We start from the raw sequence: 27,702 nt of genomic DNA, 5'->3' as shown, positions 1-27,702 counted from the left end.
TACGCCGCTATGGGAAGTAAGTTGGTTCCCAAAGCTCTCGGTCTCGAGCCGGTCCCGCCCGCCTCCAATTTCATGCCCACTGACAATAGTATAGGGAAGGTTCAGTCGCAATTTGGCGCTTTTCTTTTAATTATCTCTTGGTAGAGGCTCCCAAATTCCCGATTTGTATTATCATGTCATTTAAGAACTTAGTCTATTCCAATACTGACTGGCCCTGGCCAAATTCATCAAAGTTCAGATTTGCTGAAGAATAGTTAAAGATACGAGTCTAAAAAATAATTGTGGGCATACTATTTGTGTGGGCACTGATATTCTAGTCTCTCATTAGCTCCACCCTGTTTCATTCTGACAGCTGGACTAAATCGACCCTGGGCCGTGGCAGCTTGCTTTCCATCCGGGACCGGTCCCACTCTAGCCCACTTGACAACTTGCCTTCCCGTATATGAGCATACTTTTTGGCCCTTGTGTTTCTTTCATCCTCAAACACCTTACAATATTCTACTTTCAATACTCACACATACAACTTCTCACCGAAATCTCGACAACACCTCTTTGTTTTTAATTAACTATGAAGCTCCCTTCAATTTCTTCTTGGACAACCTGCCTCTTGGTTGCTATAACAGCAGCCAATGCCACCCTAATCTCCTCCGCCCACACATCGAAATCAACCGATCTTGCCGCACGAAATTCTCCACATGCTGGATTTCGCAACGTTGGTTACTATGGCGATTGGGTAAGTCGAATGAATGAAATAGAGGTGCGACTCCTTCTGATTTTCTCTTAGAAAACCTACAAGAACTTCAGCGCCAGCGACATCCCAGCGGAGCGGTATACGCATCTAATCTACTCGTTCGCTAAAGTTGACAAGAACACGGGTGAAGTGTAAGTCGAATATCCAGAATTAAAGTATGGCATTAATTTATCTTAAACAGACTTCTCAGTGACGAATATGCGGACTTAGAGAAACATTTCCCTGGTGATCTATGGGACGGTAAATCAAACGCTTACGGCGAGATCAAACAGATGTATCTTCTCAAGAAGAAGAACCGTTCTCTAAAGACTTTGCTTTCTATCGGGGGGTACACGTACTCTCAAGAGGGACAGTTTGAACCAATGCTCGCATCCGAATTGACGCGTTCGACATTCGCCTGGTCCGCGGTTCAAAAGATGTTTGACCTTGGCTTCGACGGCCTTTCTCTCGACTACGAATACGTCTCATCCCCCGTCGAATGCCACCAAATGATCGATCTCCTAAAGAAGATTCGCACCGCGATGGAGTCATACGCCAAGTCCACCAACTCGGCACCGTTCATCATTTCGTACGCATCTCCGGCCGGAGCGAAAAACTATCAGCACCTCGATATGCCAGCCATGGATAAATACATCGACCAATGGGACTTCATGGCATATGATTACGCTGGAGCCTGGGACACAACCTCGGGCCATTCTTCTAACCTCTTCGCCAACGCAGAGAACCCTTCTCACACCCCCTTCAACACAGAGTCCGCCGTGGACTACTATATCAATCTCGGGAAGATCGCGCCGGGGAAGATTAACCTTGGTTTGCCGCTGTACGGACACGTCTTTGTTCAGACCAAGGGTCCAGGCAACGATTACGATAAAGCTGCATCATTGCAAGAAGGTGACAAAGGGAGCTTCCTTTACAAAGATATCCCTTCAGCTGCCAACATCGTCGAGCTTCCTGAACTTGGTGCTAGTTACAGCTACGATGCAGGGAAGGAGTACATGGTTTCCTACGATACCCCCAACATCGCTCGCCAAAAGGCAAAGTGGATCAAGGAGAAGGGTCTCGGTGGCGCCATGTTCTGGGAAGTTTCTGGGGATAAGACTGGCGATGACTCTTTAGTTGCCACTGTTGTCAAAGAGCTCGGCAAGTTGGAGAAAAGCAAGAACCACTTGAGCTATCCTGAGAGTCAGTACGAGAACATCAAGAGTGGCATGAAGGGAGAGGGCGAGAAGTTTCATGCTCAGGATGTGGGAAGAGAGGATGACGAGCCTGCTGAGCCTGCATCTCAGAAGGCTGAGGAGAGCAAGGCGACTACTACTCGTGTGGGTGCTCCGACTTCTCCTTCTCCTTCTATCTCGACTCCGGAACCGACCACCACTCAGGTTGAAGTCGTTGCTGAAAGCACGCCGACAGTAACGGCGACGGCTGTGAGTGCTTTCTCGCCCAGTACTTTCTACTTTGCATATGGAGCAGGGCCGACGCTGACAATTACTCAGCCTGAGCCCTTTATCGACGATGCAGTCGAGGTGGATGACAAGGAGGGCAACCAAGAAGAGGGCACAGAGGAGGATGAGGAGGAGGGAAGTGATGAGAAGAGAAACCAGCAGGCACACGATAGCAATTCTTCTCCTATCTTCAATACCAGCAAGAATAGTGCCAAGAAGTCCGCTTCCTGCACTCATCTAGCGCCAACGGTCGGCCAATTTGGGGCCACTGTTGCAGGAACTATCTTGATCTTTTTGTTGTAAGGGATATCACTCTTTTGGGATTCGGCGTTTGGTAAAAAGTTGCTTGGTTTTCGCGTCCTTAATAACGTGTTTGTTGCGCCGCTTCCGTAGAACACACAGTGGGCTTGCTGCCCTGTATTGCTCAGCCTTTTGAGAGGCTAAGGAGCTGTTGGTTGCATATCCTCTAATTCGATAGTTTTTCTTTTTGGGCACGGGGGATTATTGGGTTGTCTTTGTTTATAGATTGGGCACTTTACAAATACATCATCATTTTTATTTGCATACATAGGTTTTGACACAGGCTTTTCAATTTTCCGGGGGACTTTCCTGAGCTCATGGAGGCTGGGTGTATAGGTCTCGCTGACTGTTTAGGGCTTAACCGAACTGGAAAGGTTAATGCCGGGTGAATACTATACGGAGGTAGCAATTCTCAACAGAATGATGTCCACGAATCGCGTTTCTTCAAGATTTTACGGGGAATGCGGCTGAAGAAATATCTATTTTTTCTTATTTTCATTGGACATCGCATACACATGAGTATCTTGTAAAGACAAGGACTCTAAGGAGGGTGCGGCATGGTTCTGTGCTCGGGGGCGGGATATTACCCTAAATTTACGAAGGAGACTCTGCTATTGTCACCGTGGCGATCGATACAAAGTGCTATCAAGTTTTCGCATAAAGTGGAATGTCTTGAATTTACCTCAGCTTCTCATTTTATCTCTCAGTTTCGTGAGATGTTTTTAAATTTCCATCATTCTATGGACGCAGAAATTATTGAACGTTGCTCCAGCTGTTGCCCTGGACCCCTCTGGCTCTCTGCTGGGGTTCGAATGCTGCGAACAGCTTCCCTCTCCGACATCATCAAGCTTTACATGATGTCTTCATCAGTTGACGTGATGAATATCCGGGCCGTAGACTGGTTTGAAATCAGATCACTCTGCGCCTTCAGTGCAGTCCTTGCAGCGTTCTGGTTCCCATACGTCGCCATCATTCAATACCCCTCGCGTCTCCCGCGAATTTGTGAACCAAAAGGCGCCACTCGGTTCAGTTTGAGAACACGCCTGGCTTTCCTCACGGATTGCCAGAAGCTTTCATTGAAGCATATAAGAAGGTAAGAGGAAAGGACTTCCTGAGGGTGCTTCACAATAGTGCTGAGGCTAATACACCAAACAGTGGTCGAAGCAGGGAAAGACCTGCTTGTTCCCCAGTCTGGGCTTCCGAGACGAAGTCATCATGCCAACCAACGCTATTCGTTAGATTCAATTCCAACCAAATAATGTCCTCAGCGCACAGCAGGCGATTGTTGAACTCGACGGTGGTGTCTACATGTTGGAGAAAAGTATGATTTTACCTTCTAGACAACTGGCCAACGACCTTGATCAAGCGTGAGACGAACAACATCCTCGAAATTACCATCGTATCTTTGGACGACGAGCTGAAGTTTACATTCGATGCGGAATTCAGTACTAACACCAAGGATTGGAAGGAGTTCAATGTGCTTGAAACTGTTGAGCCAACTGTTGCTCAAGGTTCGAGCAGGACCATGCTGGGACTTCCTATCTGTAATTGTCGCCACCCATTTTATCCGGGCGTTCTTACTGACTCACCCTAACACAGGACAAGATGAAGAATTCCTCAAGAATCGGATCGCTTACACCGATATTTGTTTCATCAATGCGGGCATCATTGGAATCCTACCCAAAGTCTCCGCTCAATTTTCGGGTCTCTTGCTAGTATCCCCATCTGAAGTCATATACGGAAGATGAAGCGCCAATGGGAAAGGCTATTTCAGAAACCACTGTTTGTCATCCAGAATCCAAAAAGCGAAGACGATCCGCCAGACATGTTGCAAATGATGCTCCGTTACGAACAGACAAATTGCCCAGACGAGGTCAATATCGATGATGTGACCGGTCGTCTGGCACTCCTAGATGTAGAAATCTTTCATCAAGCAAATATCGGAATCGCGAATGTTGTGTTCGATATCGTTGCTTCGGACTAAGAATACAATGCAATTGCGCTCCTTAGGGAAGATCTCCCAGGGTTCTCACCGCAAACGACATACTTGGACTAAATTTTCCATCTCTCAGATGATAAAGACAGACAGAATTTGCAGAGAGACTCTCCGAATAAAGACTTTTGCAAATAGAAGTGTTTTCAAAAAGGTGATGATCGATGGTCTCCGCACCGAGGACGGAATCCTGCTCCCTAAAGGCGCCTTACCCTCTGTCATCGCATACGGACCACACTCTGATAGCAAACTATTCGACGAACCCGTTAAATTTGACCCTTTCAGATTCTCTCATATTCGCGAAGACTCAACTTTAGATGCAAACGAGAAATCCAATCTTACGTCTGGATCCACAGGGCCGAAATTTCTTCCGTTTGGTGAGAGCACTGATTGTCCAGGCCGGTTCTTCTTCGTTTTCGAGTTCAAGATGATTGTTGCTTACCTGGTTATGAATTACGATGTTGAGCTGCCTAAGGAGCATGAAGGGAAGAGGCCGGAGAGCAAGTGGATGGCTGAGTCGATCTGCCCGTCTAGTGAGGGCAGGCAGACTTAGGGTCTGGAGACGGAAGGAAACTGTTCCCTATGAATAGCTTTGTCTGTGCCCTGCACGATAGAAACACCGAGGGGTTGGAAGTAAACACATACCTTCACTTCAGAATGTCCCTCGTGGAGATAGTTTCAAAGTACTATATCTGCTCGAGCAATGTGTTGATTAAATTACTCACAACTCCAGCTTCATGGGGCCACGAAAATGGCGAGTCCAAGATCCCCACAATACTTATTCCTTGATTTGCTTGACTTCTCTTTTAGTAGTAAGGTAGAACCCCATCAAACTTCATATCCAAGAAGTATTCCATCGCGAAGTTAAAGAGCTTTGGATCTTCAAGCAAAGCAGCATGTCCCACGTGAGGTATTATCAGCTGCCCAGCAAACGGAATCCATGCTGCCAAAGCATCCGCTTGATTCCTCTCCACAGAAATATCATGGTCTCCGTCCACAATCCAAACCGGACACTTGACTTTCGCCAACGCTCCTGGTCCCCAGGTTGGTTCCGTCCTCCACATACTATTTACCGTCAGCACATCATTCACCACCACCTTTCACAGAAGCATAGACTCACTAAGCAACACCCTCCTTCATCGCCGAACAATTCCCCGGCAAGGGACTCAAACTCTCACAATTATACGTCTGCCCCCTCTTCCCCAACCCCCTCTTCCTTCTCCCATTAATAGAATACGTAGTCCCGTTTGTCGCAAAATCTGAGTCCAAAAATCCAGAATCCGAATTAATGATCGGATCATTAAGGCCAGGGATACTCATATTTGCTTGAGGGTTGGCACCGTGAGCGAACACCCGCTCTATGCGAGAGCTGTAGTTCATGGCAAGGTCAAGCCCGACGATTGCGCCGTCGCTCCAGCCGACTACTGCGACGCGGGGGATGTTGAGGTGGTCGAGGATGGCGATTGCGTCGCGGGTGAAGTCGTCGTAGTGAAATTTTGTGAAGTTTGTGTAGGGACTGCGTCCTTCGCCGCGGGTGCTGGGACAATTTATTAGTTGCAACTTTATTTTCAGTGGGAGAAACGATATACTCTTGAAGAATGACTTGTCGAGTTTCGGCTAGCTTGTTGGCTTGGTTGTACATCTGGTTGCTGTTCCCAGTCCCGGCGTGGAGAAGCAGCACGGGCGTGTGTCGAGTGGAGTTCTTGCCAAATGTCGTGTACCATAGATCGACTCCGGAAGAGAGATTTAGGTATTGGCCTTTGTCTCCATTGGCGAGTTGACCTGGATTTGGCCACCATTCCCATCGCGGGACGGAAGCATTGTAAAACTGGCTTGGCACGCGGGCTCTGGGATTTGTTAAAATTTTGTTGAAAAGAGGGGGCTGAGTGAAAACAGACGCTGAAGCAAACATACTGACGAGGAGGCTGCCAAATGGAAGCACAAGATTACAATTCCTCATTTTCAAGATCTGCTATCGTACTGTTGAGAGAAGATAGATAAAATTCCGAGATAATGAGGGAATTTGTATTTACGGAGGTACAGCCCATAAAGACAGTAAAGCAAGCGAGTGGACACATCGGCTTGTCCCATGTAAGCTTACTCTTATTGATTTTAATGATTTTATTAGAAATTAAGCTTTAATTTTACTGATTTCAAAGCAAAGCAAGCCCTAAACTGGCCTTAATTTTACAAGTAAATAAATAATAGACAAACCACGCACTTTCGCTCGGTGGGCAAAACAGACACTTCACATTTACTTTCTCTTTCTTTTAGCTAATTAAAAGACCACATTTTACACTTGCAATGTCTCGCATCTTAGTTTGGGATTCTTTTACTCCATATACCCCCCCGCAAGCTCCCCTTCCTGTAGCAGAGGCACTAGAACGACCCCTTAGGCTAGTAAAGAACTTGACTTAATTAGGTATTAAATCCCTCGCTTGGCTTGTTTTATTTATTTACTTTAATAAAGCGATATTAGAATATATATAGACATACAAAAACCCTTACTAGTGCTATTACTAACTTTATGAGCTGTACTTCCGTATATTAAACTAAATAATTAGTTCACTTTTATAAGAAGGATTACCTACCTCCTATACTAGGTTACTTCAGGGGACCGAGCGTATTATTTAGCCCCTATCCCTTTGCCCAGTGAGACTTGTCCAGCGCCAGGCATTACAGCTAATCGTGTGTCAGGACTTGCACCAAATCCCCTACGTCCCTGCGGGTTTATTGGGTATTAGGTTACTTTTTTTCTCTAATAAAAAAGATCTAGAATTTTTAATAACTTCACAATGTAATACAATGTCTTGGAGAAAAAGTTTATCTAGAGGCACCCCGATAATTGAACTTTTTTTTTGGCTTCTTTCAATTTTTCAATATTATGAAATTGTGGAATTTATTACAAAAATGGCCGTATTGCTAATTCAACGCCATATTGCTGATACGCACTAAACCCGCAGGGACGTAGGCTTGCATTTCTTGTACCGAAACCGCTCATATTTGCGTGATTTTCGATTGGGTTTTCGAGCGGATTATCGATTGGTGGAATTTCTTTCGGGGTTTTAGGAGTACCGGCCGAAATAAAGCCTATCGTGGTCTTCTGATTTGATGGTTTATTAAACCCAGCAAATCCGCTGGAATCCGAAGGGGCAAGTTCGATATCCAGGACTGTATTCGAATCTCCGAACCGCAGCTCTAAATATTGCTTTCATATCTCTTCATCCAGCGAGACATTGCTAGGCGCTAGTAGGGGGGCCTGGCTCAGGGAGAAAAGGAAGAGATAGCTAATAAGTATAAGTAAAAGTGCGCCTGTAAGGTCTGAGCCAGGCCCTCTTACTAGCGCCTAGCAATGTCTCGCTGGACAAAGGGATGGATCTAGGCTTCTAGAAATTCTATTACCGGATATAGAGCTACTGTAGAGCTAAACTTTCCGATTTGGCTCGGGTTGATTAACAAACGAGTAATAGGTCTCTTTCGATTTCTCCACTAATTCTTTCAATTACTATAAAGGTTCCTAGTGAAATATAGCTCACGAAATCGTGGCCAGTCTTGCAGAATGCTCTGAGTTGAGTAGCGAGGCCGGCAGCTCCCGTTTGTAATATACGGAAAAGGGTCCCTAATTGGCAGGGAAGGCTCTAGGGTATGGCGAGCTGGCTCGTAAGCTTAACTCTTGCCCTACCGTCGCCAGAATATTTCGAAGCTTCAATTGATGTGCTGGATCTTTCTCACCCAAACTTAACGGAATCGAAGCTTCACTGAAGTTCCTATTGAAGCACTACGAGTAGTGTCTAGTTTTATACAGTGCCGCCTCACCAATCTAGCTGGCAATCCAAAGAAAATCAAGAAGACGCAATGGGGTACGATGTATGCTTAGCCACTTTAAAACCCAATCTAGACGCGTATCTGAATCTGAGAAGAATGATTGTATCCAGCCACTACCATGTTTCGGGTTGAAAGGAGGATGGTTGACCTCTGGGCGACGGTTCCCTGTGCAACTGATATGGTATTGTTCGGATACGATCAAGGTACCTTCGGTTCATTCTACACTTGTCACGGCCTGGACAAGCTGTGGAAGTGGAATGTGGTGTGTTTGTGTAAATATATGTATGAATGATCGTGCCCTAAGGGCGGTGAAGAAGCTATATATACGCCTGTGCGCAGCACGTGACAACACTACACTACCTTTCGCATGCCCAGCTGCTGGTATGCTCGATAGGTGATATTATCGTCATGCAAGACGTTCTCGATACTCTCAAACTCAAGGGCAACACGTCCATGATCGGCACTATGACGGCTCTCTACGTTATCGGCGGTCTCTTTGGCGCCATAATTGCTGTGATGGTGGGAGCCTTGCCTGGACAAAAGAAGACGATCCTCATCGGAACTTCCATCGGGGCTGTGGGAGCGATCATGCACATAAAACAGCACTCAGTGCGCCAGTAATGATCGCGGGCCGCATCACTGTCGGCACCGGTAACGGCATAAACAGTTCAACTGCCCCACTCTGGCAGTCCGAGGCCTCAAAGCAAGCTGGAGAGGAAACCTAGTCGTCATCGTAATGATCTTAAACATTGCTGAATTTTCCCTGTCAAATTGGGTTACATATGGGTTCTCATTCGTCGGAGGTTTCCATCTCATGGAGATTCCCGCTTGCGTTCCAATTCACCTTCATCTTCGTTCTCCTCGGAACTGTTCCCTGGCTCCCGAGTCCCCTCGTTGGCTCATTGCACATTGTGATGTGGAGCAAGCCGCAAGATTCTTGCCGACCTCGAGGGTTTGGACGCCAAGGGTGGGCACGTCACCAACGATGTCAAAGAAATTGAATTTACGGTCGCTTTCGTGCGATAATATGATGTCTCCTAGGGCGACCTTCTTCGCGGTCGAACAAGGGATCAGGGAGGAACATCCACTATCCGCCGACTCGTGCTCGGAATGGGCACACAAATCATGCAGCAGCTCTCAGGTATCAAAGTCACCTCCTACTACCTCCCAGCCGTCCTCATCTCCTCCGCTGAGATCTCCAACGGCCTAGTCTATCTCCTCGCAATATGCAATTAGTCTCCTACCTCCTTTTCAGCTTAGTTGCCATTCCCAACATCGAACGCTGGGGCCGCAGAAACCCGATAATGTACGCAGCCGGCCAAGCACTCTGCTGCGTCTTCGTTACAGTTCTCATCACCTACTCCGAGCTCGAAGGTTACCAATACCAGGAACAAGTCGCTTCCGCCTCGGTTCCGTTCTTCCTGTATTATATCTTCTTTGGCATCGGTTGGCAGGGTGTGCCGTGGCAGTACCCGAATGAGATTAACTCGGCCTCTATGCGCACCAAAGCTTCTGCTCTAGGCACTGCCGGGGACTGGATCTTCAAGTCCATTGTCGTGGAGATCACACCTATCGGAATCGAGAAACTAGGCTGGCAATCTTACATCGTCTAGACGGTGTTCGACGCCTCGTCCGTGCCGATTGTGTACCTCTTCTATCTTGAAACCTCGGACAGCACCCTCGAAGATATCGATCGTTTATTCCGAGAGAACGGCGATATCCTCATCTTCAGGGATAAGAATGCGATTGCGATTGCAACTGAGAGGACAGCGGCCTACTTCTAGATTGAGACGATTGAGGGCGGGATGGAGTTTGGTCATAGTTTGGAGTTGGCGGAACGTAAATCCGGGAAGGATACTCACGGGAACCAAGGCGTGATGGTCGATCATGAGAGAGGGGCGCCGGCCTATGGGAGAAGGTGGGTTAAACTGCTTGAGAGGTAGGAGTGGACTTAGTAGTCGATGTATGATACGTTGAAGTTAGGCTGCTTCGCGATTGGAGTTGATTGGTTTGAGGTGTGGATTAGGTCTAAGATGCATTGGCTAGAATTGGGTTGAAAGTGGTTTATGCTTGGGAGAATATGCATTGTCTGGAGTCGTGTCGATCTGTAGACCAAATCTCCAAGGAAAAGAGTTCCAATCAGACCACTGGCTGTAAAAGCTGGCGTTCCATTTCAAGCGGCGTGCTCATCGATATCTCCCAGACCCAGACTGGCTAGCGCTTTCTGTAAAGCTTTTCTATCTTTCACCCTCCGCCTCTTCAGCTGTTTTGTCTCCGCTTTCTTCACCCCTGCAGTATCCGACATGTGCTTATCCCCCAACTTCGTAGAATCAATATGTGGTCTTGACCTTTGAGAATGGCTCGGTGTGGTCGGGTCCTTGCTGTCTCGCGTGCGGCTTGCCCGTAGGTTATCAGTCGCTCGCTTGAGATCCTTCAGCGATTCATATACTTTTCCCTCAAGGGAATCGAGGACATTGAAACTGAATCCCTCATCCATATATCGTTGTCGCTCCAATGGCCCCATTCCCTCCGCCACCCCGCCCATCAAATCGATCAACTGCTTTTTGACCACATCTGTTTCCCATTCCCCATCCCGCAGGAAGACATTGCAGTTTTTACACTTCCAATACAGTTTATTCAAAGTTCTTAGCGCATCTCTTCGGGTTTCCCATCGAGGCATTCCTTCAACTACTTTGATGACCGTGCTGAAAGTAATGTGGAGCTGTTCTCTCCTTGCAGAAATCTGTCTACTCACCTCGCAGCAGCTTTCGAGGAACTCGTCGTTTGCATCTGCCGACGAGCACTTGCATTCAACAAGATGGCGCATTTCTCCAAGCATCCTGTGAGAGCCTTGAAAGGCATTCTCAATATCAGAAAGTGCTGTCGACAATTCGCTGGACATGGCATTCGCAGCGATCAGACACGCTTGTGCAACCTCCGAATCAGTCAGTACGCCCCCGAGAAGCAGATCTCTGGCGATTGCCGGTGGTACATGCTCTAGGGAACATCTGATTCCGTCGAGCAATCTGTCTCGCTGCCCTTCCGCGGCCGCCTCAACCCAGCACGCGTGTGTGTTCCTGTTCTTGGTGACCCGATATTCGTTGCAGACAATGGCGACATGCTTGCCGTATTCCTCGTGCAGGTGAGATACGACGGCAGGTACAAGAATGCCTTGTACGGAAACCCGATCAATACCCTCGATAATATTCGCAGTGTTTTGCCTGTCCCGTTCCTTCACCGGAAATGCCCTCGGATCGACGAGATTCGAGTATTGGGAACGGCTCTGTATGAACTCTTCGAAGTTGGATAGGTCATCCTGAGAGAGGGCAACTCGTGAATTTTGTGACATCTTTAGGAAACTTGCTATGTGTATAGCAGAGGTATGGTTTCGTTGCCCAGTTTGGGTTTTCTTCTGTCTTGAGGTTGCTTGGAGACGCGTCTGCTTATTTGTGTGCAGGGATCTGTCATCTACCCCACTCTCACGTGATCTCTTACTTTCCCCCGAGCATAAAAGCTGTCACCCTTTCTTTCGAGTCCAATCAATCAGTAGTTTGATCTAAGGGGTTTTGCAAAGCTGTTTTGGTCTTCTGGGTTGTTTTGTGGCCACACATATGAGATACAACAGGCCAACCACTGCCCCTTTTCCAAACCCTAGACTTAAGCGAGCTTTTTCTTGCGTTGTCAATGACCGAGTTGTCCAAGATTATGTATAAAATAAGACTCATGATTATGTAGAGTAAATTTCAAGCCTTTTGAGAGATAGGCTAGATGCTTAAAAAACTCAGGCCTATGCACTTTTCCAAACTCCAGGAATGATTTTCGATAATGCTCCATAAATCGGCGTCCCACGAATGCATCGGTGACAAAAGTCCCGTGCTCAGATGCAACGATGATGAAATTGCATATCCTAAAACTTACAATACAGACTTCGTCTTCCCATAAACGCCATCAATCTCCCTTTGATAAAGCGGCACAATCTTCCTCCGCGCCAGCTTCTGCGCTGGTGTCAGCAACCCATTCAGACTACTCCACTCCTCCTCCGCCAACACCACACCCTCAATGATCTCAAAAGAAGCCAACCCCGCCTTCCTACCCACGCTTTGTAACTCCTTAAGTACCAATTCTCTAACCTCTGGGTCGTGCACTAGCTGTTCGTGTGGTCGTGGGCGGAGGTTGTTGGTTGAGGCGAGTTTCTGGAGCAGTTTGCGGTCTGGGATGACGATTGCGATGGATTTTGAGCGTGTAGGTGAGGCAAAGACGCAGATGTTTGAGACGATGTTCGCTGCTCTGTAAATACTCTCAAGCTACACTTCGTCAGCCCTTCTCCGGGACGGCACACTGAACTGTGATAGGTGGGGAACCAGCCTTTTCGAGTGCAATATACTCCCCATTCGACGTCTTAACCAGGTTCTTCTTCCGATCAATAATCTTCAAATGACCCCTAGCATCCCACTCCCCAATATCGCCCGTCCTGAACCAGCCATCTTTCATGATCACGCCTTCATTCTCTGATGCCGAGGGGCCATAGTAGCCGTCCATGACGGAATCACCGCGGATCAGGATTTCTCCTTGTGGTGGGGAGTTGGTGGCGAAGTAGCCTGCGTCGGGGAAATCGACGAGTTTGATTTCGATGGATGCTGGGATGGAGCCCAGTGTGTCGTCCGTCCATTGGAGAGGGTCTTGGAGTGCTCCCATTCTGTTTTCCCATCAATGTCAATGCCCACTAAATTCCAGAGAATAAGGAAAAGGAGCAAGGAAAGTAAGGGGGAAGGGAAGAACCCACGCAGTCGTCTCAGTCAACCCATACCCACTAACCAACGGCGCGGCCGCAAAACTAATAAACCGCCTCGTATCTCTCCCCAACGGTCCTGCACCATTAAAACACGCCCTCAGCCGTCCCCCCATCTCTGCCTTTACACTCCTGAATACCACCTTATCAAGGAGTCCCGGGCCCGGAAGGAAAAGTACACAAAGCGCCGCCTTCAACCACAGTGCGCCCCAGAATAGATTCCGCTTCACCCATCCCAACCTCGAGACTTTCTCTTCAATGCCTTTGCGGATCGTCTCCCAGACAGCTGGCACTCCAACCAAAATTGTGGGGCGGAACGTCTTGATATCCCCGCTGCAATTCCGCATCGAGGTATCGGATAATGTACGCGGAGAGCCGTAGCCCATTTTCACACCCCAGTAAAGACAAGCGTTTTCAAATGCGTACTCGAAGCTATGTGCCAGTGGAAGGTAAGCGAGCACGGAGTCTGATGGGCCGACGTATTCTGCGAATACGCTATCGAGACCGGTGATTGCGGCGATGATGTTGCGGTGTTTCAAGGGGACACCTTTGGGAGTTCCGGTCGTGCCCGAGGTATACATTATGCAGCAGAGGTCTTCGGGGTGTGGTGGTATTGGGTCCACGGGGTTTTGTTCGCCCAATTCTTCGAGATCAGAGAGGGAGAGGACAATGAGCTTGGGGTTAGATGCCTTTAAGTTGTCGATGTCGGATTGAGGGACTGGGTGTTGGTCGTTGTATATAATGAATTTGATTTCTGGTGCGGATTGAAGGGGGATGGTTAGTTTGGAGAGCAGGTCTGGGTCAATGAAGATTGCTTTGGCGCTGGTTTGGGTGAGGGAGGTTGTGAGGCCTTCTTCGCCGAGGGTGGCGTAGGAGGTTACGATTGGCATTGATTGTGTGACTGCAGCTATCAAAATATCAGTGACGTTCCTTTGAATCTTTGAAGAGACATTGAGGACTGACCGTGAGACACAGCCAACCAGTTTGCACTAGAAACCCCTGTCAAACTTCATTTCTTCCCCGAAGATTATGAGGACTTACCTCGTAGCAGCAAAAACATGCACCCTTTCCCCTGGCTCTAGTCCCAATTTCCTCAACCCAGCACCCAACTTTAAACACCGTCCCACATACCCCCCAAAACTCTCAAACTCAAACTCCCCCATCTCGAAAAAAAACCCACTTCTTGTCTGCCTCCCTTTCCACACCCTCAACCACCTTCTTCACCTTCTTAATCTCAAAATGTGTCTCGATCAACCTCCTCGTTCCCATGGCCTCCAAGTCTCCGAATTTCTCAGCTGAGCGGAGCAGTATGTCGAAAAGCGTGGATACTTCTCCACATGGACGGGAGACGAGGGAGTTGACGAATTTGGCGTTTCGACGCGGGATGGTCTCGCCGTCTACTTGGGGAGAACCCGGGACTTCTGAGGTGAAGGGGGGTGATTTGGACATCCCAGGTTGAACGATGGCGGTTTTGAGAGATATGTGAGGTAGATGAGATGCTGCCATGTTGGAGAGTATTGAGGAAGGCATCTCGAATGCTGAATTGAAAGAGAAATTGTAGCAACTTTGCTTTTTTGGAGAACGTGAAAGCAAATTTGAGAACGGTAGGCCGTAAGGTCAGTATTATAGTGCTATTCGCGGGACAAGGCTGATTCACGAATGGGGCAGTGAAAAAGTGGCATGATGCTTCGGTCAGTGAATCACGTGTCAACTGCAACAATGAATGAGAAGGTGACACGAACAATTTAAGATGCCCGAAGCTGGTTCCTCGGCTATCAAACTTCGAAGAAATGAGATACCGCAAGTGATTCATCCACAGAAAATCGTATCTTGATCACTCCATCGGGTTTTGGGGGGAGGGGGGTTGGGGGTGCATTTGGATCTTTCCAGGGGACCCCGGACATTAAATAACGCAGGCATGACTTTCATTTATTCATTGGTGCAAAGTGAGCTCGATTCACTTCATACAGTGCTCTGTTTAAGAGGGCATAGTCATCCAGATATGCAATCGTGCGTCTATGACACACCACCCAGTTGTCCCTCAACGCCGCCAGTACCATTCAATTGCTGCTCGGGGCCACTTGTATCCTCTCCCTTGGCTATTTTTTCCGCCTTAACATCCGTCATAGGCTGATCCTCTGGAGCAGCACCCATAACAACACCATATGGCCCTGGCTTGATCTCCGCGTTCGTTGATCGATCATTGACAGGCGCAGCTGCCTCGATAGCAATAGATGTATCGACCTTGACCTTGCCATTTTCGACAACGAAGCCAGACGCTACAGGCTTTTTCTCGTCTTCCTCATCATCTTGCTTCTTGACACTCTCTTCGATCTTTTGTTTATTTGTGGAGTTATTGACGAGTGGTGTCGTATCGTTAAAGATGCGCAACAGCATTGCTGTCCTGTCCTCCTTAGCAAGCATAAGATTCAAAGAGGCAGCGCTTCGCCAGAGCGGAAGAACCATTCGCTCATCGAATCCATCTTCATGGTCACTCGGCTCAATTCTGAGAACGCAGCAACCCATCGGGACATCCCTGACACGTTCTCCAATCTCGCCAAGATTCTTCCATCCATCATCTGCGAGTTTGGGGAACATCTCGATAAGAAGTTTACGGAAAGTCTCTTTGTTATAGAGACGAACAACTCGCTCTTCACCGACATAACCTTCCAGGATCGGCATGCCTTCTGACTGTATCCTCCATTTGCAGACATCTGGTCCTTGAACGTCTTGCTTCATGAACATCTTGACACCTCCGTGGATAAATTTGATGCCCTTGCCCTCGTTCTCAGTAAGAATATCTCTAATCAAGGCCGATGTGTAGTAAATCGTCTTCGCTGGTTCCCCCTGAACATTTCTAACCATGAATCTGTCCCGAGGAAAGCGTGGCGACAAATTATAGAACTTTTCCACTGACTTAACTTCTGGATGATCTCCAGAGATGTATTTGAAAGGCTCTTCGAATTGCTGACCCGATCTGTTTCGCTGCTGCTGCTTTGGTCTCGAGTCGGAGCGCATATCACCAGGCCGAGTAGTTAAGTCCAGCTCTGCACCAGGTGGTGGGGGATAGTGCACATTCCTGTTCTCCATGCCCTCTTCAGCGGGCTCATTAACCTCGTCTTTGGTGCTCAACTTCCTGGTCTCCATAACAGCATCGATCTCGGCTTCATCCGCATCTTTCATCTCGGCCTCGTCCCCATCATCTTGCGTCTTCAACTTCTTGCTCGAGGAGAACTCTTCGGTCTCGATGGGAGCAGTCTCATCCCGGCTGCGCTTCCTGCCATTAGGCGTTGTCAAAGTACCATCTGACGTTGGATTTTCTTGGTTCTGGCGAGCAGCTGCAGAGACAAATTCATCGTAATATTCCGTTGGTCTTGTTAGAGCATCTGCGGCCTCAATCTTGGGAAGAAGACTTTCTCCGTCTTTGGGTTCTGGGTTTGACTCGATCTCCTCAATAATTGATGTGATTGGCGGCTTAGGCTCAATCTTTTTCGAGTCAGACTCCGGCTTGGCTCTGAATTCCGACATCTTTTGCAAAATTGCAATGAAAAATCCGCCAGTATCCTGAAGGTGGGCATAGACACGCATGCATCTCTCGAATGGGATGTCAGCATTGATGGGAGGGAACATTCCTTCCACCAGTCTGTCGGTGTAGACGGATGCACCATATTCTTCCTCGTGTTCCTTTACTTTGCCAAATGTAGACCATACCTTACCACTCTTATCCATTACGGTCCAGTCGTTCAAGCCCGGGCGCCGCTTCAGGAGAGGGAGTTTGTCGTCGCTCGGTAATAACTGGACTTTTGCTAACCCCCCACATCTCTCAATGGCAGATGCTACGACAGCCTCGTTCTCGACTGGGTTCATGCTGCATGTCGAGTAGACCACACGGCCACCAGGCTTCAGCATTTGTAAGGCTCGAATAAGAATTCTGACTTGCGTGATATAGAGACCAAGCGCGTTGCCAGGATTCCAGTCTTGCCACAGATTCGCATTCTTTCTGGTCGTACCGTCTCCTGAACAAGGAACATCGGCCAAGATTCGGTCGAACTTTAAGTATCTGTTGTGGGCTGGATTTTCAGGCGTCGACGGAAGCTTGATCGAAGGATACATCGTTGCGTCATGATTGGTGACAATCAGGTTTGGAGACGACAGTCGTTTGAGTTGATGGATCAACATATGGCTCCGCTTGTAATCGGAATCGTTGGCAATTAACAATCCTGTAGCTCGTCCATTATCGCTGGTGTCGATTTCCATGTCTGCCGCATCCTCCGACTTCACCTCAGGGCTCGCATATCGACCATCTTGCTTGGCATGATCCTTGAGAGATTTTCGAACTCGTGCTTCCTCTCCATTGTGTACCATCTCCAACAATTGCGCCGCCTTACTGCCAGGAGCAGCGCACATATCGAGGACTGTCATTCCAGGTTGAAGATCCATAACCAAGGGCGGAATCATGCTAACCACCTCTTGTCTGCTAATGTTTCCAACACTTGTCTCGGACACCAAGTACTTCTGAAATGCAGCGAAAGGCGGGAATCGTCGAATGACATTTTTCGGAGTCGTCATCCACCACGCCAATTCGTCAGGATACCAGAGCACTGGTTGGGGAGGTTCGACAGGAGTACCATCATAGTGAGAAATCTTGGAGATTTCTGGGACATAGCGGGTTTTAAGAAGCTTCTGCACTGCGAGCGCATGTCTGTGAACAATTAGCTTGGGGGCAATTGATCCATCAATTCATTCATACCCTTTACAACCGGCGAATCTGAAGCTGTTGGGCAATTCCCGCTTCAATGCAGCCCAGAAGTCGTGCCTCTCCTCCTCATCTGCTAATCCCAGAACACTGTTGTAGTATCTTTCAAGTTTCTCGTTGTGTTTCTCGACCTTCTCGAAGCTGACTCGATTGTCTTCCCCGCCACGACCCCCGCGCCCACCGCCTCCCCTTCCTCGACCTTGACGTCCTCGACCACCGCCTCCTCGTCCCTATTGACAGTCAGATGAATTTTCGCAGACAACACAATGGATAGACTTACTTGTTTGTTTCCGCGGCCCATATTTGTCGATTTTTGAGGGCCGTTGTTGCGGGAGAAGTCTGAGGATATGTGCAATCAATATCTCATCACAAAAAATTGAGCTCTTGATTGGCTTCGGAGGCTAGGAGAAACCTTTTGCCGATTATGGATCATGTGATTATTTCAACCTTCTTACCACAACATACAGTACCATCCACAAATCGCGTTTTAAGCCATCCAATTTCTTCGATCTTTCAACTACCATGGCTGCAAAATGGTCACCAGATGTCAGCCATTTCAAGAGAAATTCCCGCCTCTCCAGCCCTGCATGCACATCTATAGGTTGTCGAACGCGAAGCTCTCAAGAAATCACAGGCATTCATAGTTTATTGATTCAATGCAGCATTGATTCTTGTGGACATTTACATCTTAATAGAGTAAATAAATTAAATAGGATCTTGCTTTGCAAGCGAAGGCGTGCATACCAAAACAAAAGAGGAATAATAAATATTTCCAACTCCAACTCCAACTCCGACTTCAATCGCTAAACTTCATTATCTGCCTCTTTCCTCCGAGTATTTACCGTCAGTAGAGGAGTGTAGTTGCAGCCTGTTATGTGGCGTGACAACCTTTGGGATTTAACGCCATTTATCAAAGCAAGGTAATAAACTGTAACTCTAAGAAATGCGGCACTAGAAACCAAAAAAAGCCCCTCCCCCCGACTTGGAAACTTTAAGTGAGAGTGTAAAGATTTTCCTAAGGAAAGAAAAGGAAAGATATTGTAGGAAAGACCACTAGTTAGTGCTTCGAGCATCTTGGAGGCCCCGGCTTCTATTCGCAATACAATCCGGTTGTTCAACGTTGGCATGGACATTAATGAAATGTTGACGTAGATTGTCTCGGCGATCCGTCTCCTTGCGACAAATTGGACATATGAAGGTATTCTTCTTCTTCCGATGCTTGGTTCGGACATGTCGAGAAAGGTTGCTTAGGGCGGCCGTGCCGGTATAATATTTGGGACAGTTTTCAAAAGTGCAACGCTCGATAATCGACGTGTCGGAGCCTGAAGGCGAACTCTGAGAAGGCGCGATAGACATATCTCGAGGGCTATAGAGTTAGACTACGATCAAATTCTCTTAGAGTCTACATACCGGCGCTTCGTAGCTGAATCCGCCCCGTCTTGCAAAGGACGTTTCTTTGGGCTGGGCGAACGCTTTTGGGGATTTTCGTTCGTTGATGAGGTAGGAGACGACATTGCTTCCGATAGACCCTGGCGGCCAAACCCGAACTCCGCCCACTTGGTCTCTCCTCTTTGCCTTCTATTGAGATACGGGAATGTGTATTCATCGGCTTCTTGAACGTAATTGGGATAGAGGAGGTCCCACCCCATTGTTCGGGAGGCAACAAAACACTGGCTAAGAGTTTTGGAAACTAGTGTCGCAAATGAGTCATAGGAATGGGTTAGATGCTGTAAGATCCTCGGAATTAGCCTCAAGTTCGGAAAGGGGACATTTCAGGTAAACATACTCGACCAACCGTGATGATGTAATTTTCAACTTCTCTCACTGTCTGGAGACAACCAAGCTTGACAAACATCTCCGCCATAGCAACGATTCCACCGAAAGTCTTATCGATATGAACTGCTTCGCGATGTAGGGGCCCCAAAAAGTGTCGAGAGGCTTGAATAAGAAATTCCGAAGCTACCCAGGGCGGTCTTGAATGAGGGGGCTTAATGCCGTCCTTTTCAGACGTCAACCCACCTCCCGAAAGTACATTCAGTAGATCTCCCATCTCAGAAATCTCTGCAACGGTGATTAGCGAGATAAACATAGGAGGTGGAAGAGCAACTGACGAATCATGAAGCGGAAAACTGCTTGAAACAATGGGGTTTCTAGAAGGTGGAGGGCAGAGTCATCTGTTGGTGGGCTTATCTGCTCAACTGGAGAAGGTTCCTCAATACCATGGAGTGGAGAACTCTCTGGCTCGATGGGATGCAATTCCGTGCCAATTAAACCTGCCGTCTGCGATGTATTGAGAACCCCGGGGAAAATATCCGGTGCCAGGGTTTGGTAGAAAGTTGAATCCATTGTACCTTCCAGAACAGCACTGTCATGATTGAACCAATCTGAAGACGAAAAATCGGAAAAGTTAAAATCGGGATATAACCTTGTTTCGTGAGTAAGATGATAAACATGGCTCTGGAGTCCACCCGAGGATTTTCCATTTCGCTGAGACATGGCATCGAAAATGTGTCCGTTTGCAATACCGATATATTCTCATGAGTCCATGGGGACAGAGGTGGATCGTGTTGTGACGTGACATTTTCTTCCCCTGGCCTCAAAGGCCCCGGAACTGTTGCTTCTTGAGGTATAATTGACGGAGCACACCTCGTTTCGTTCTCATCAGGCCTCAAGCCAGCCGTTTCTTGACTCGTTGCGGTTCTCTCGAGTGGAATGAAATGCATGATTTCCTTTGCCTCGGGCCACAGTTGTTTGGCGATCTCGTCGAAAGTAGGCCTCTCCCTGTCATCAACAATAGCGGCTCGCCAGTCCAAGATGCCAGAGAGAATATCGGTCTCGTCAATGTGGCCCCTGGCATGTAAAGTCTTCGATATCACATAAGACAGACTTGCAAAGGCGAAGATGTCCACGAGGGTTGTTGGGGTCTGGCCATGGAGGACTTGTCGGAAAGTCAATATCCCCATTTCTAGTAATTTCTTCGCAGTAACACAAGACTTCCTCAGCTTTCGGATGTCAGGATTTGTTGAGTCGGCAGTCAACTTTGCGAACTGGTTGTAGTGGAGCAAGGATGCCTTTCGTAAACTGCGAATGGTAGCCCATTGAGATTCACGAGGTGCTTGGTGCGGCTCATCATTCGATTGGACCAATTTTTCATTCAAAATATTTCGAAGGTGTCTTGGTTCGATCTCGGAACGCTCCTCTGAACCCGAGCCCAGTAGATCAAAAGCAAGATGTCCGAACCAAGAGGCTGTCGCTGGATTTGATGGGAAAGAATCGCTTGCATTTCCGTTCCGAGCAGAATTGGAACGAGTCTCCTCGGAATCAGGTTCCAATTTTTCCAGATAGTTGATACCAGCGAGCAGACCATCAACTTCTGCTAACGCTTCAGTAAGCTCAGTCATGGAGCGACCTTCGGTCCTATGTGTAGCTTTCGTTGCTCCGCGCGAAAACAACCATCGCCCTTCCCATTGATCCAGTTTGAGCCTCGTCATGATATTTTAGGGGCGGAGGAGAGGGCGGCAGAAAATAACGAGGTGCTAAGGGAAGGTATCACAACAAGGCAACCGTTGCCTCAGCCTGATCGGGGTGGGTCGATATTGAAAGGAATTTGATAAAGATCCCAAGATTTGTGTGCGAGGGCCCGTTTTGTGGGCAGTGCGCCTGGGTCGCCAGGACGCCGCAAGGACTTGTTCGGTCAGGACTCAGGACTTCCTTGGAGGGGCATTCAGGACTTTATGAGGCTGAAAAGGATTGCCGCTGGATAAGGTTATGTAAGGACATGGCCTCCGCCGCGCCCCCGACCATGCACCACCAGCACATCCCTGTAGCAACACAGGATCTTCGGTATCACTAGCAAATCGGGGCGAACCGGATGTCACCGGCCGCTTGGCCTCCGTATTTTAGTGGTTGGACTGAATTGATCGCTGTCTTTGGTCTATCTCATCATCTCACGTCTCCTGGATCAGTGACGGTACCTTCTTGTCCAGTCCTGCATCAGATCCCCCTTCAGCAGTCGCCTGTGAGATTTTGTCACTGATGTCATTCCCATAGATTGTCACAATTATGTTCGGGCTGCTCGCTTATCCTGGGAAATAGTGTACCAGTAAGGCTTTTTTCCTCTTTTCTTTTTTCGCTTGCCCCTGGAAGTTGTCCTGGCTACCAACAACCAGGACGTTAATTGAACAAATGTCCTGGTAAGCGTTGAGATATCCCCATTCCCGTCCTTGCAGGGTCTCGCATTAACTCCAATTCTAGTGATTTGTAATAAAATTGCATTTCAACATTGTCCTGAATTTGTCCTGCGCCCTCCTGTTTCATTATTGGCTCGCCGTAACCGCGACGAAAGAGATAAAGCTACCCACGATACAAGTTGTCCTGATATCTCTGCATTGAGCATTGTCAATTTGTTCTCGTCCTGATTACTTAGAGGATACATTCTTCAGGTTTGAATGCAAAATCATTTCCTGATTCTGCTTTATAAATCTAGACACTTCCGTAGGCAATATAATCCAATTTCCCCGTCAATTGAATCCAGTCTGCATGTTGTGAACACCCTTCATCGAATACATTGGTTTGACATAACGGGCCACAATCCTTCGCTTAGCACAAAGCTGGTCACAACAATGCCGTCCTCGCTATCAGCAAACCATGTAGAGAAAGCGACAACTCGTCTCCCAGCTTGGCAACACCAAAAGGGGCAGAATGTAAGGCTAAATTCCGAGAAACTCGGTAAGCGCTACCAAGATGTATACATATAACCTCCTACTTAGCGTTCAACACAGACAACTCAACCTGGCAGAAGGGAAAATCTCCAATGCTTGGCCAGTGGTTACAAGCGCCTGCGGTTGACGACTTTTGGACACAGGTAGGGCAAAGAAGGAAGAAAATGCATTCAAAGCTGTAAAAGGAAAAAGGAAGAAAATTCTGATGTTGTATGGGGTGGGATATTTGAAGTGGCTAGAAGGTGGTGGCATCACTGTTAACATGTATTGGGCAACAGCTACTCAATCTATTGCTCCCCAATTTTTCAATCTGAAATTGTTATATATAGCGAGACCAGATAAGCTGCAACGCTCTAGATCTCCCTTTTGAGACTTAGACACTTTTCCGACATCATCAATACCTACTTGTAGGATATGGTTATCACCTGGTTTGTATATCCACATGACCCATTCAAATCATGTGCCTCTATATAATCCGAACCGCCGAGCCGCTCTCCTCTTACACGTGCTTCCCAACCACAGGCGATTTCCTTTTATACACGCGCTTCTCTCACGAAACTCTAAAGTCACCTTCACGCTGAATTTCGAAGTGGGAAATGGGATCGGGATCGCAGTTGCAGTCCTCCGGCAGTAGTCTAAGCTAAATCGGGACTAGCCAGTCATGCCTTAGGCTGATCGAGCCTGACCTTTGTTCCGCACAACAACAATCAGGGACTATGTTCCGTGCTTCGCCTTATAGCTTTTAGGGAAATTTTCATGTCAAATTATATAGCTATCTAAGAAGTGGTTAGACAATTGTCTAGATGGATCATGGTGAGTTTCTACATGGCACTTGAAGCCACTAGCTTCAAGCTATCCCGCAGCCTTGTTTAGACACGCAGAGACCTAACTATCTTCAGACATCGTCTTTATCATTGAGCCTCTGCCCGTCAGTACGAAGAACCGGAGTTACGGTCTTGTATGAGCCACCAACAGGAGATGATACAGTCCTTGAGTAAGTGATGAGAAGGTCTCTGATAACATGACCAGACAAGTGCGCTGGTAGCCTTGAATCAGGTTCGATAACATGATTTAACGATCTGCTGGATTGCTTTCACACAACTCTGACAATGTGCTTTTAGCATCCTTTTTGTTCATGGCTTGCAGGGCCATCCGCGGAATACTTGGACATGGACTCCCAGTTCCAAAAAAGCGCTGAATCCGACAGCTCTAGAGAGCAAGCCCGGCAAACTCAAAAGGGGTTTCTGGCGTAAAACGAAGACAGAGGAGGAGAGTTCAAATACGCTCGATGGCGATACCTTTGATCAGTGCGATGTCTATTGGCCATATCATCTTCTTCCTGCCGACTGCCCGAATGCCAGGATACTTACTTGGGGCTATGATTCAGACATTTCCAAATTCTTCAGTGGGTCCGCGAATAAAAACAACATATTTGCACATTCTCGAGACTTACTCGAGGACATCATCTGGGAGCGGCGGAACGAGGTAGGTCAACGCTTGGCCGAAACATTCCCATCAACCCAACAGCTAACCTTTGCTGAAGTCGAAACGCCAGATCATTTTCGTGGCACACTCGCTTGGAGGTAAGCCGTTACTTCAAGTCCTCAGAATTAGGAGTTAATGTTTATTGATTGTTTGTTAGGCATTATTGTTAAAGATGTAATCTTCTGAATCATATGATCGATGCAAAGGAATGACGTTGTTGTAGTTACTTCTCCGCGCAAATGAAAGCAACGTCGATAGTCACCAACAACTTTGCAATTCAGCAATAGCAACATTGTTCCTTGGGACTCCCCACAGGGGCAGCACGTATGCTGACATGGGAGAAACGGTTAGGCGTGTCGCAAGCATCGCAGGATTTGATACAGCTAGCCAGAACATACAAGCCCTCGAGGTTGACGGTGCGTTACTGGAAAATTGTGATGAACGCTTCCAAAAGTTATGCGAACGTCTAAAGCGCCACTACGAGGTTCATACTTTTCAAGAAGCGCAAGGAATGAAAGGCACTCAAATGCTTAGTCTTAATGAGAAGGTTTGCAGCATACATCTTCTTTAAGTCTCCAAATTCTAACTATGTGTAGGTTGTTCGGGACTTCTCATCTTCCTTCCCGCTTGAAAAAAGCAAATGCACGATCAATGCCAACCACAGGACGATGACCAGATATCGCAGCAAAGAAGATGAAGGGTATCGGAAAGTTGTACGCAGGCTCCAAGCCCCTTGCGAGAAACTTTCCAATGAGAAATCAAGAGAAGATGAAATGAGGAAATTGTATGAAGAAAGAACACAAGGTCAGCGAATTGCGAAGCCTCTGCATTTAATAGAGTGATGCTAACATAAGTTCGCATTTTTGAAGAAACTATCTCAAGTGGTTTGAACCCTGCATTTTCTCTTTGAGTCTTCATCTCTAACGACACGCAGCTTGTTTGAATACATTGTACTTCCCTGAGATGAACTATCGTCAAACAGAGATCCGGAATGCTCGCACTAAATCCTGTACTTGGATACTCAACAACGAGGCATATGTGAAATGGGTAGAGCAAAAGCAAGGGGTGCTGTGGATCAAAGGGAAACCTGGGTCCGGAAAATCGACGCTGATGAAGAAGATTTTCCAATTGCTGAACGACGACGCTGAGGATAGTCCTTATTGTCTGTCCTACTTCTTTCATCGAAGAGGAGGGGAATTACAGCACACTGAGCTAGGCATGTTCCGGACTTTGTTGTATCAACTCTTCAAACAAGAGCCAGAACTTGGGACGGATCTCCAAAGTCTTTTCGAGCAGAAACAGAAGGAAGGGAAGATTGGGACTACTTGGGACTGGAGTTTAACTGACCTGCGACGGATCTTCAGGTCTGCCTTGACAAAAGCAGCCAAAACCCGTCCATACAGAGTCTTTATTGATGCACTTGATGAGGGTGGTGACGAGTCCGCTCGAAGTGTCGTCTCTTATCTCTATGATTTGGAGTACGACTTGAACGAAGGAGGGTCTTCCGCGAGCATCTGCTTTTCATGCCGCCATTATCCTATTCTTGCGCATAACGACAGGCTCAGTATTTGTGTTGAAGACGAAAACTACGACGATATTGCTCTCTATATTGGCGAGACGCTAGAAAGGGTGCTTGTCTCTCCAGGCCAAAATTCAACACAGGATAAAGATATCAAGATTTTGAAGAGCACCATTGCTCAAAAGTCGTCGGGCGTATTCCTGTGGGCGGTGCTTGTCACGCAGAGGCTTGCAGAACAATACAACGAAGGAAAGTCCCTAGAGAAGGTCCTCGAGACACTGAAGACCGTGCCCGTGGATATCGGGGAAGTCTACCGTCATATCCTCACAGCCGTGCTTAAGCCCCAGGATCTTTCTGAGAGCCTGCTTCTCTTCCAGGTCATTTGTCTTGCAACCCGGCCACTTTCCATAGAGGAGCTACGATGTGCTATGGCCTTTGCTGGTTCGGGGAGCCCCTCGCAGGAAAACTCCGTTCTGAGTCCGGCACAAATGACTCAAAGGATCATCAGCTTATCAGGGGGGCTGGCAGAAGTCAAGGACGTTGTAAATAACTATCCTGGGAAAACCCAATTTATTCATCAGTCTGTTACCGACTTCTTGGTTCAGGACAGGCTCAAATGTTTAGCTCCCCATACAATGGAGGACTTGATAGCTCAAGGCCATTCGAGACTGTCTCAGGCTTGCATTAAAAGCCTGAAACTCGCCGACCGTCAAGTGGAGTTACCGGATCACCTGGGATTTCCTCACTCCGACCTACTCTTCCCGTATGCAGTGAAGAACTGCTTCCACCATGTCCAACAGGCAGAAAACCACGGATTTATAGAAACACAGCCTCACGGTGAGCTCGGAGACAACGCCCATCGGTATTTAGAGTTCTGGATTAGGATATACAGGCGTCTTGAGGGGCCTCGAGCGCGGTGCCCTGCAAGTTCCGCAACGATGCTACATGTTGCTGCATGCTATAGCCTTCATTCTACTTGTCGGATATTGTTGGAAAATGGAGCAGATGTCGATGCTGAAGATAAAGCTGGCAATCGTGCGATATACTACGCTGCTCGATATGGCGACCATCATCTCGGGGCACTTTTACTCGACGCAGGCACATCAGTTGGCAAAACAAACAATTCAAACGTGGATCCTTTGACAGAAGCGTCACTATCTGGAAATGCAGACCTGGTGCGACTGCTGCTTCGACACGGCGCAAAAGTCTCTGAAGCTGCTCTGATGCATGCGGTGGGGTGCGAAAGCGTCGCATGTGTTGAATTACTACTTCAATATGAAGTCCCAATCGATATGACAGATCTTGGGCATGGTAATGTGTTATTTATGGCTGTTGGTACTGGGAATTTTCAGATTATTCGACTGCTTATGGACCACTACCGGGAAGATATCAACGTCGACATTCTCAACGAGCTTCTAAATGCAGCTGCTGGAGCACATAGCATAGCTGTTGTTAAGCTGATTCTTGATTGTGGCGCTATGGCTAAAGCACGGGCGGGGTGGCTTGGAAGCCCGTTGCTTGAAGCTATTCTGGTTAATAGAGCCGATACGGTCAAACTACTCCTTGAACACGGGGCTGATGTCAATTTTGCTGGGCGTCTGGGATCTCGCAACGCGTTGGAAGTTGCAAAGCGATGTCAAAGATCTTTCAATATTGTGAAGCTGCTCGTGGAGTACGGGGCAGAAGATACAACAGAGGCACAAGAGACGTGGCCAGGATATTTTTCTGGCGAAACAAGCACACCATCGGAATCCGTCGATAACGGGGAAATTGATGAACTGCCTAGTGGCAATGTTGAAGCACTGGCTGCCACCGGAGTCGACATCTTTCCGTTTGTTCTTGGAAACAGTATTGCGAACTGGAGCGTCGAGGCTACGGATAGCGCAAACGTAGCAACGTTGCCTTCGAGACGGCGAATGTCTATATGATGCAATATAGAACCCGGGATTAATTGTTTCTCATGGTCATATTTACTAGAAGAATACTTTCGTCACAACGACATTCACGTTCTTAATTTGAACCCCGCCTCTTTTTGTATGATAGACTCGTACTTCAGTAACAGTGAAGCGAGGGAAGATTTGGAGATGGCGGGCGAGACCTCACTTTGGGTGCCTAAATATC

At 47.6% G+C, this 27,702-nt stretch overlaps 12 protein-coding genes across 12 annotated transcripts; 6 read left to right on the top strand and 6 right to left on the bottom strand.

Annotated features, from left to right (window-relative positions):
• The first annotated feature begins 273 nt into the window (after positions 1-273).
• On the top strand, positions 274-2,932 carry K444DRAFT_275445 (glycoside hydrolase family 18 protein). The gene is made up of 4 exons (XM_024871504.1): positions 274-733; positions 785-882; positions 933-2,070; positions 2,245-2,932. Exons 1-4 carry the CDS (start codon positions 569-571, stop codon positions 2,494-2,496), a joined length of 1,653 nt encoding a protein of 550 aa, XP_024727613.1. The 5' UTR covers positions 274-568; the 3' UTR covers positions 2,497-2,932.
• A 418-nt stretch (positions 2,933-3,350) lies between these two features.
• On the top strand, positions 3,351-4,477 carry K444DRAFT_638046 (uncharacterized protein; the record flags this gene model as incomplete). Its single annotated transcript, XM_024884204.1, has 5 exons — positions 3,351-3,586; positions 3,649-3,814; positions 3,860-4,004; positions 4,093-4,208; positions 4,289-4,477. The coding sequence occupies 5 exons, from the start codon at positions 3,351-3,353 to the stop codon at positions 4,475-4,477; spliced, it is 852 nt and encodes a 283-aa protein (XP_024727612.1).
• Positions 4,478-4,570: 93 nt separating this feature from the next.
• Positions 4,571-5,039, top strand: K444DRAFT_710835 (uncharacterized protein; the record flags this gene model as incomplete). The annotated part of the gene is made up of 1 exon (XM_024888223.1): positions 4,571-5,039. Exon 1 carries the CDS (start codon positions 4,644-4,646, stop codon positions 5,037-5,039), a length of 396 nt encoding a protein of 131 aa, XP_024727611.1. The 5' UTR covers positions 4,571-4,643.
• A 187-nt stretch (positions 5,040-5,226) lies between these two features.
• On the bottom strand, positions 5,227-6,323 carry K444DRAFT_576392 (alpha/beta-hydrolase). The gene is made up of 3 exons (XM_024877527.1): positions 6,076-6,323; positions 5,607-6,023; positions 5,227-5,551 (listed from the first exon to the last, which is right to left on the bottom strand). Exons 1-3 carry the CDS (start codon positions 6,126-6,128, stop codon positions 5,293-5,295), a joined length of 729 nt encoding a protein of 242 aa, XP_024727610.1. The 5' UTR covers positions 6,129-6,323; the 3' UTR covers positions 5,227-5,292.
• Positions 6,324-8,429: 2,106 nt separating this feature from the next.
• K444DRAFT_648506 (uncharacterized protein) lies at positions 8,430-10,095 on the top strand (the record flags this gene model as incomplete). The annotated part of the gene is made up of 7 exons (XM_024885469.1): positions 8,430-8,523; positions 8,706-8,920; positions 8,979-9,204; positions 9,234-9,319; positions 9,353-9,452; positions 9,548-9,867; positions 9,925-10,095. 7 exons carry the CDS (start codon positions 8,430-8,432, stop codon positions 10,093-10,095), a joined length of 1,212 nt encoding a protein of 403 aa, XP_024727609.1.
• A 247-nt stretch (positions 10,096-10,342) lies between these two features.
• K444DRAFT_275415 (uncharacterized protein) lies at positions 10,343-11,768 on the bottom strand. Its single transcript, XM_024871503.1, has one exon. It carries the CDS (start codon positions 11,658-11,660, stop codon positions 10,485-10,487), a length of 1,176 nt encoding a protein of 391 aa, XP_024727608.1. The 5' UTR covers positions 11,661-11,768; the 3' UTR covers positions 10,343-10,484.
• Positions 11,769-12,010: 242 nt separating this feature from the next.
• K444DRAFT_622073 (acetyl-CoA synthetase-like protein) lies at positions 12,011-14,738 on the bottom strand. The gene is made up of 5 exons (XM_024882023.1): positions 14,142-14,738; positions 14,064-14,089; positions 13,095-14,007; positions 12,677-13,007; positions 12,011-12,615 (listed from the first exon to the last, which is right to left on the bottom strand). The coding sequence occupies exons 1-5, from the start codon at positions 14,261-14,263 to the stop codon at positions 12,226-12,228; spliced, it is 1,782 nt and encodes a 593-aa protein (XP_024727607.1). The 5' UTR covers positions 14,264-14,738; the 3' UTR covers positions 12,011-12,225.
• On the bottom strand, positions 14,138-15,014 carry K444DRAFT_275401 (uncharacterized protein). Its single transcript, XM_024871502.1, has one exon. It carries the CDS (start codon positions 14,911-14,913, stop codon positions 14,392-14,394), a length of 522 nt encoding a protein of 173 aa, XP_024727606.1. The 5' UTR covers positions 14,914-15,014; the 3' UTR covers positions 14,138-14,391.
• On the bottom strand, positions 14,997-18,157 carry K444DRAFT_670362 (S-adenosyl-L-methionine-dependent methyltransferase; the record flags this gene model as incomplete). The annotated part of the gene is made up of 3 exons (XM_024887614.1): positions 14,997-17,802; positions 17,851-18,086; positions 18,137-18,157. 3 exons carry the CDS (start codon positions 18,155-18,157, stop codon positions 15,117-15,119), a joined length of 2,943 nt encoding a protein of 980 aa, XP_024727605.1. The 3' UTR covers positions 14,997-15,116.
• Positions 18,158-18,514: 357 nt separating this feature from the next.
• On the bottom strand, positions 18,515-21,347 carry K444DRAFT_670361 (uncharacterized protein; the record flags this gene model as incomplete). Its single annotated transcript, XM_024887613.1, has 5 exons — positions 18,515-19,222; positions 19,267-19,583; positions 19,643-19,917; positions 19,968-20,281; positions 20,503-21,347. The coding sequence occupies 5 exons, from the start codon at positions 21,345-21,347 to the stop codon at positions 18,910-18,912; spliced, it is 2,064 nt and encodes a 687-aa protein (XP_024727604.1). The 3' UTR covers positions 18,515-18,909.
• Positions 21,348-23,299: 1,952 nt separating this feature from the next.
• On the top strand, positions 23,300-24,633 carry K444DRAFT_275311 (uncharacterized protein). Its single transcript, XM_024871501.1, has 5 exons — positions 23,300-23,390; positions 23,477-23,571; positions 23,699-24,062; positions 24,121-24,160; positions 24,220-24,633. Exons 1-5 carry the CDS (start codon positions 23,388-23,390, stop codon positions 24,246-24,248), a joined length of 531 nt encoding a protein of 176 aa, XP_024727603.1. The 5' UTR covers positions 23,300-23,387; the 3' UTR covers positions 24,249-24,633.
• Positions 24,634-25,025: 392 nt separating this feature from the next.
• K444DRAFT_479336 (uncharacterized protein) lies at positions 25,026-26,783 on the top strand (the record flags this gene model as incomplete). Its single annotated transcript, XM_024872970.1, has 1 exon — positions 25,026-26,783. A coding segment is annotated over one exon (1,758 nt), but the record flags the coding sequence as incomplete, so codon positions are not given.
• Positions 26,784-27,702: the final 919 nt, after the last annotated feature.

Source organism: Hyaloscypha bicolor (assembly GCF_002865645.1).
Source record: "Hyaloscypha bicolor E unplaced genomic scaffold K444scaffold_183, whole genome shotgun sequence".
Taxonomy (NCBI): Eukaryota; Fungi; Ascomycota; class Leotiomycetes; order Helotiales; family Hyaloscyphaceae; genus Hyaloscypha; species Hyaloscypha bicolor.
This window is presented reverse-complemented; position numbering and strand designations above follow the sequence as displayed.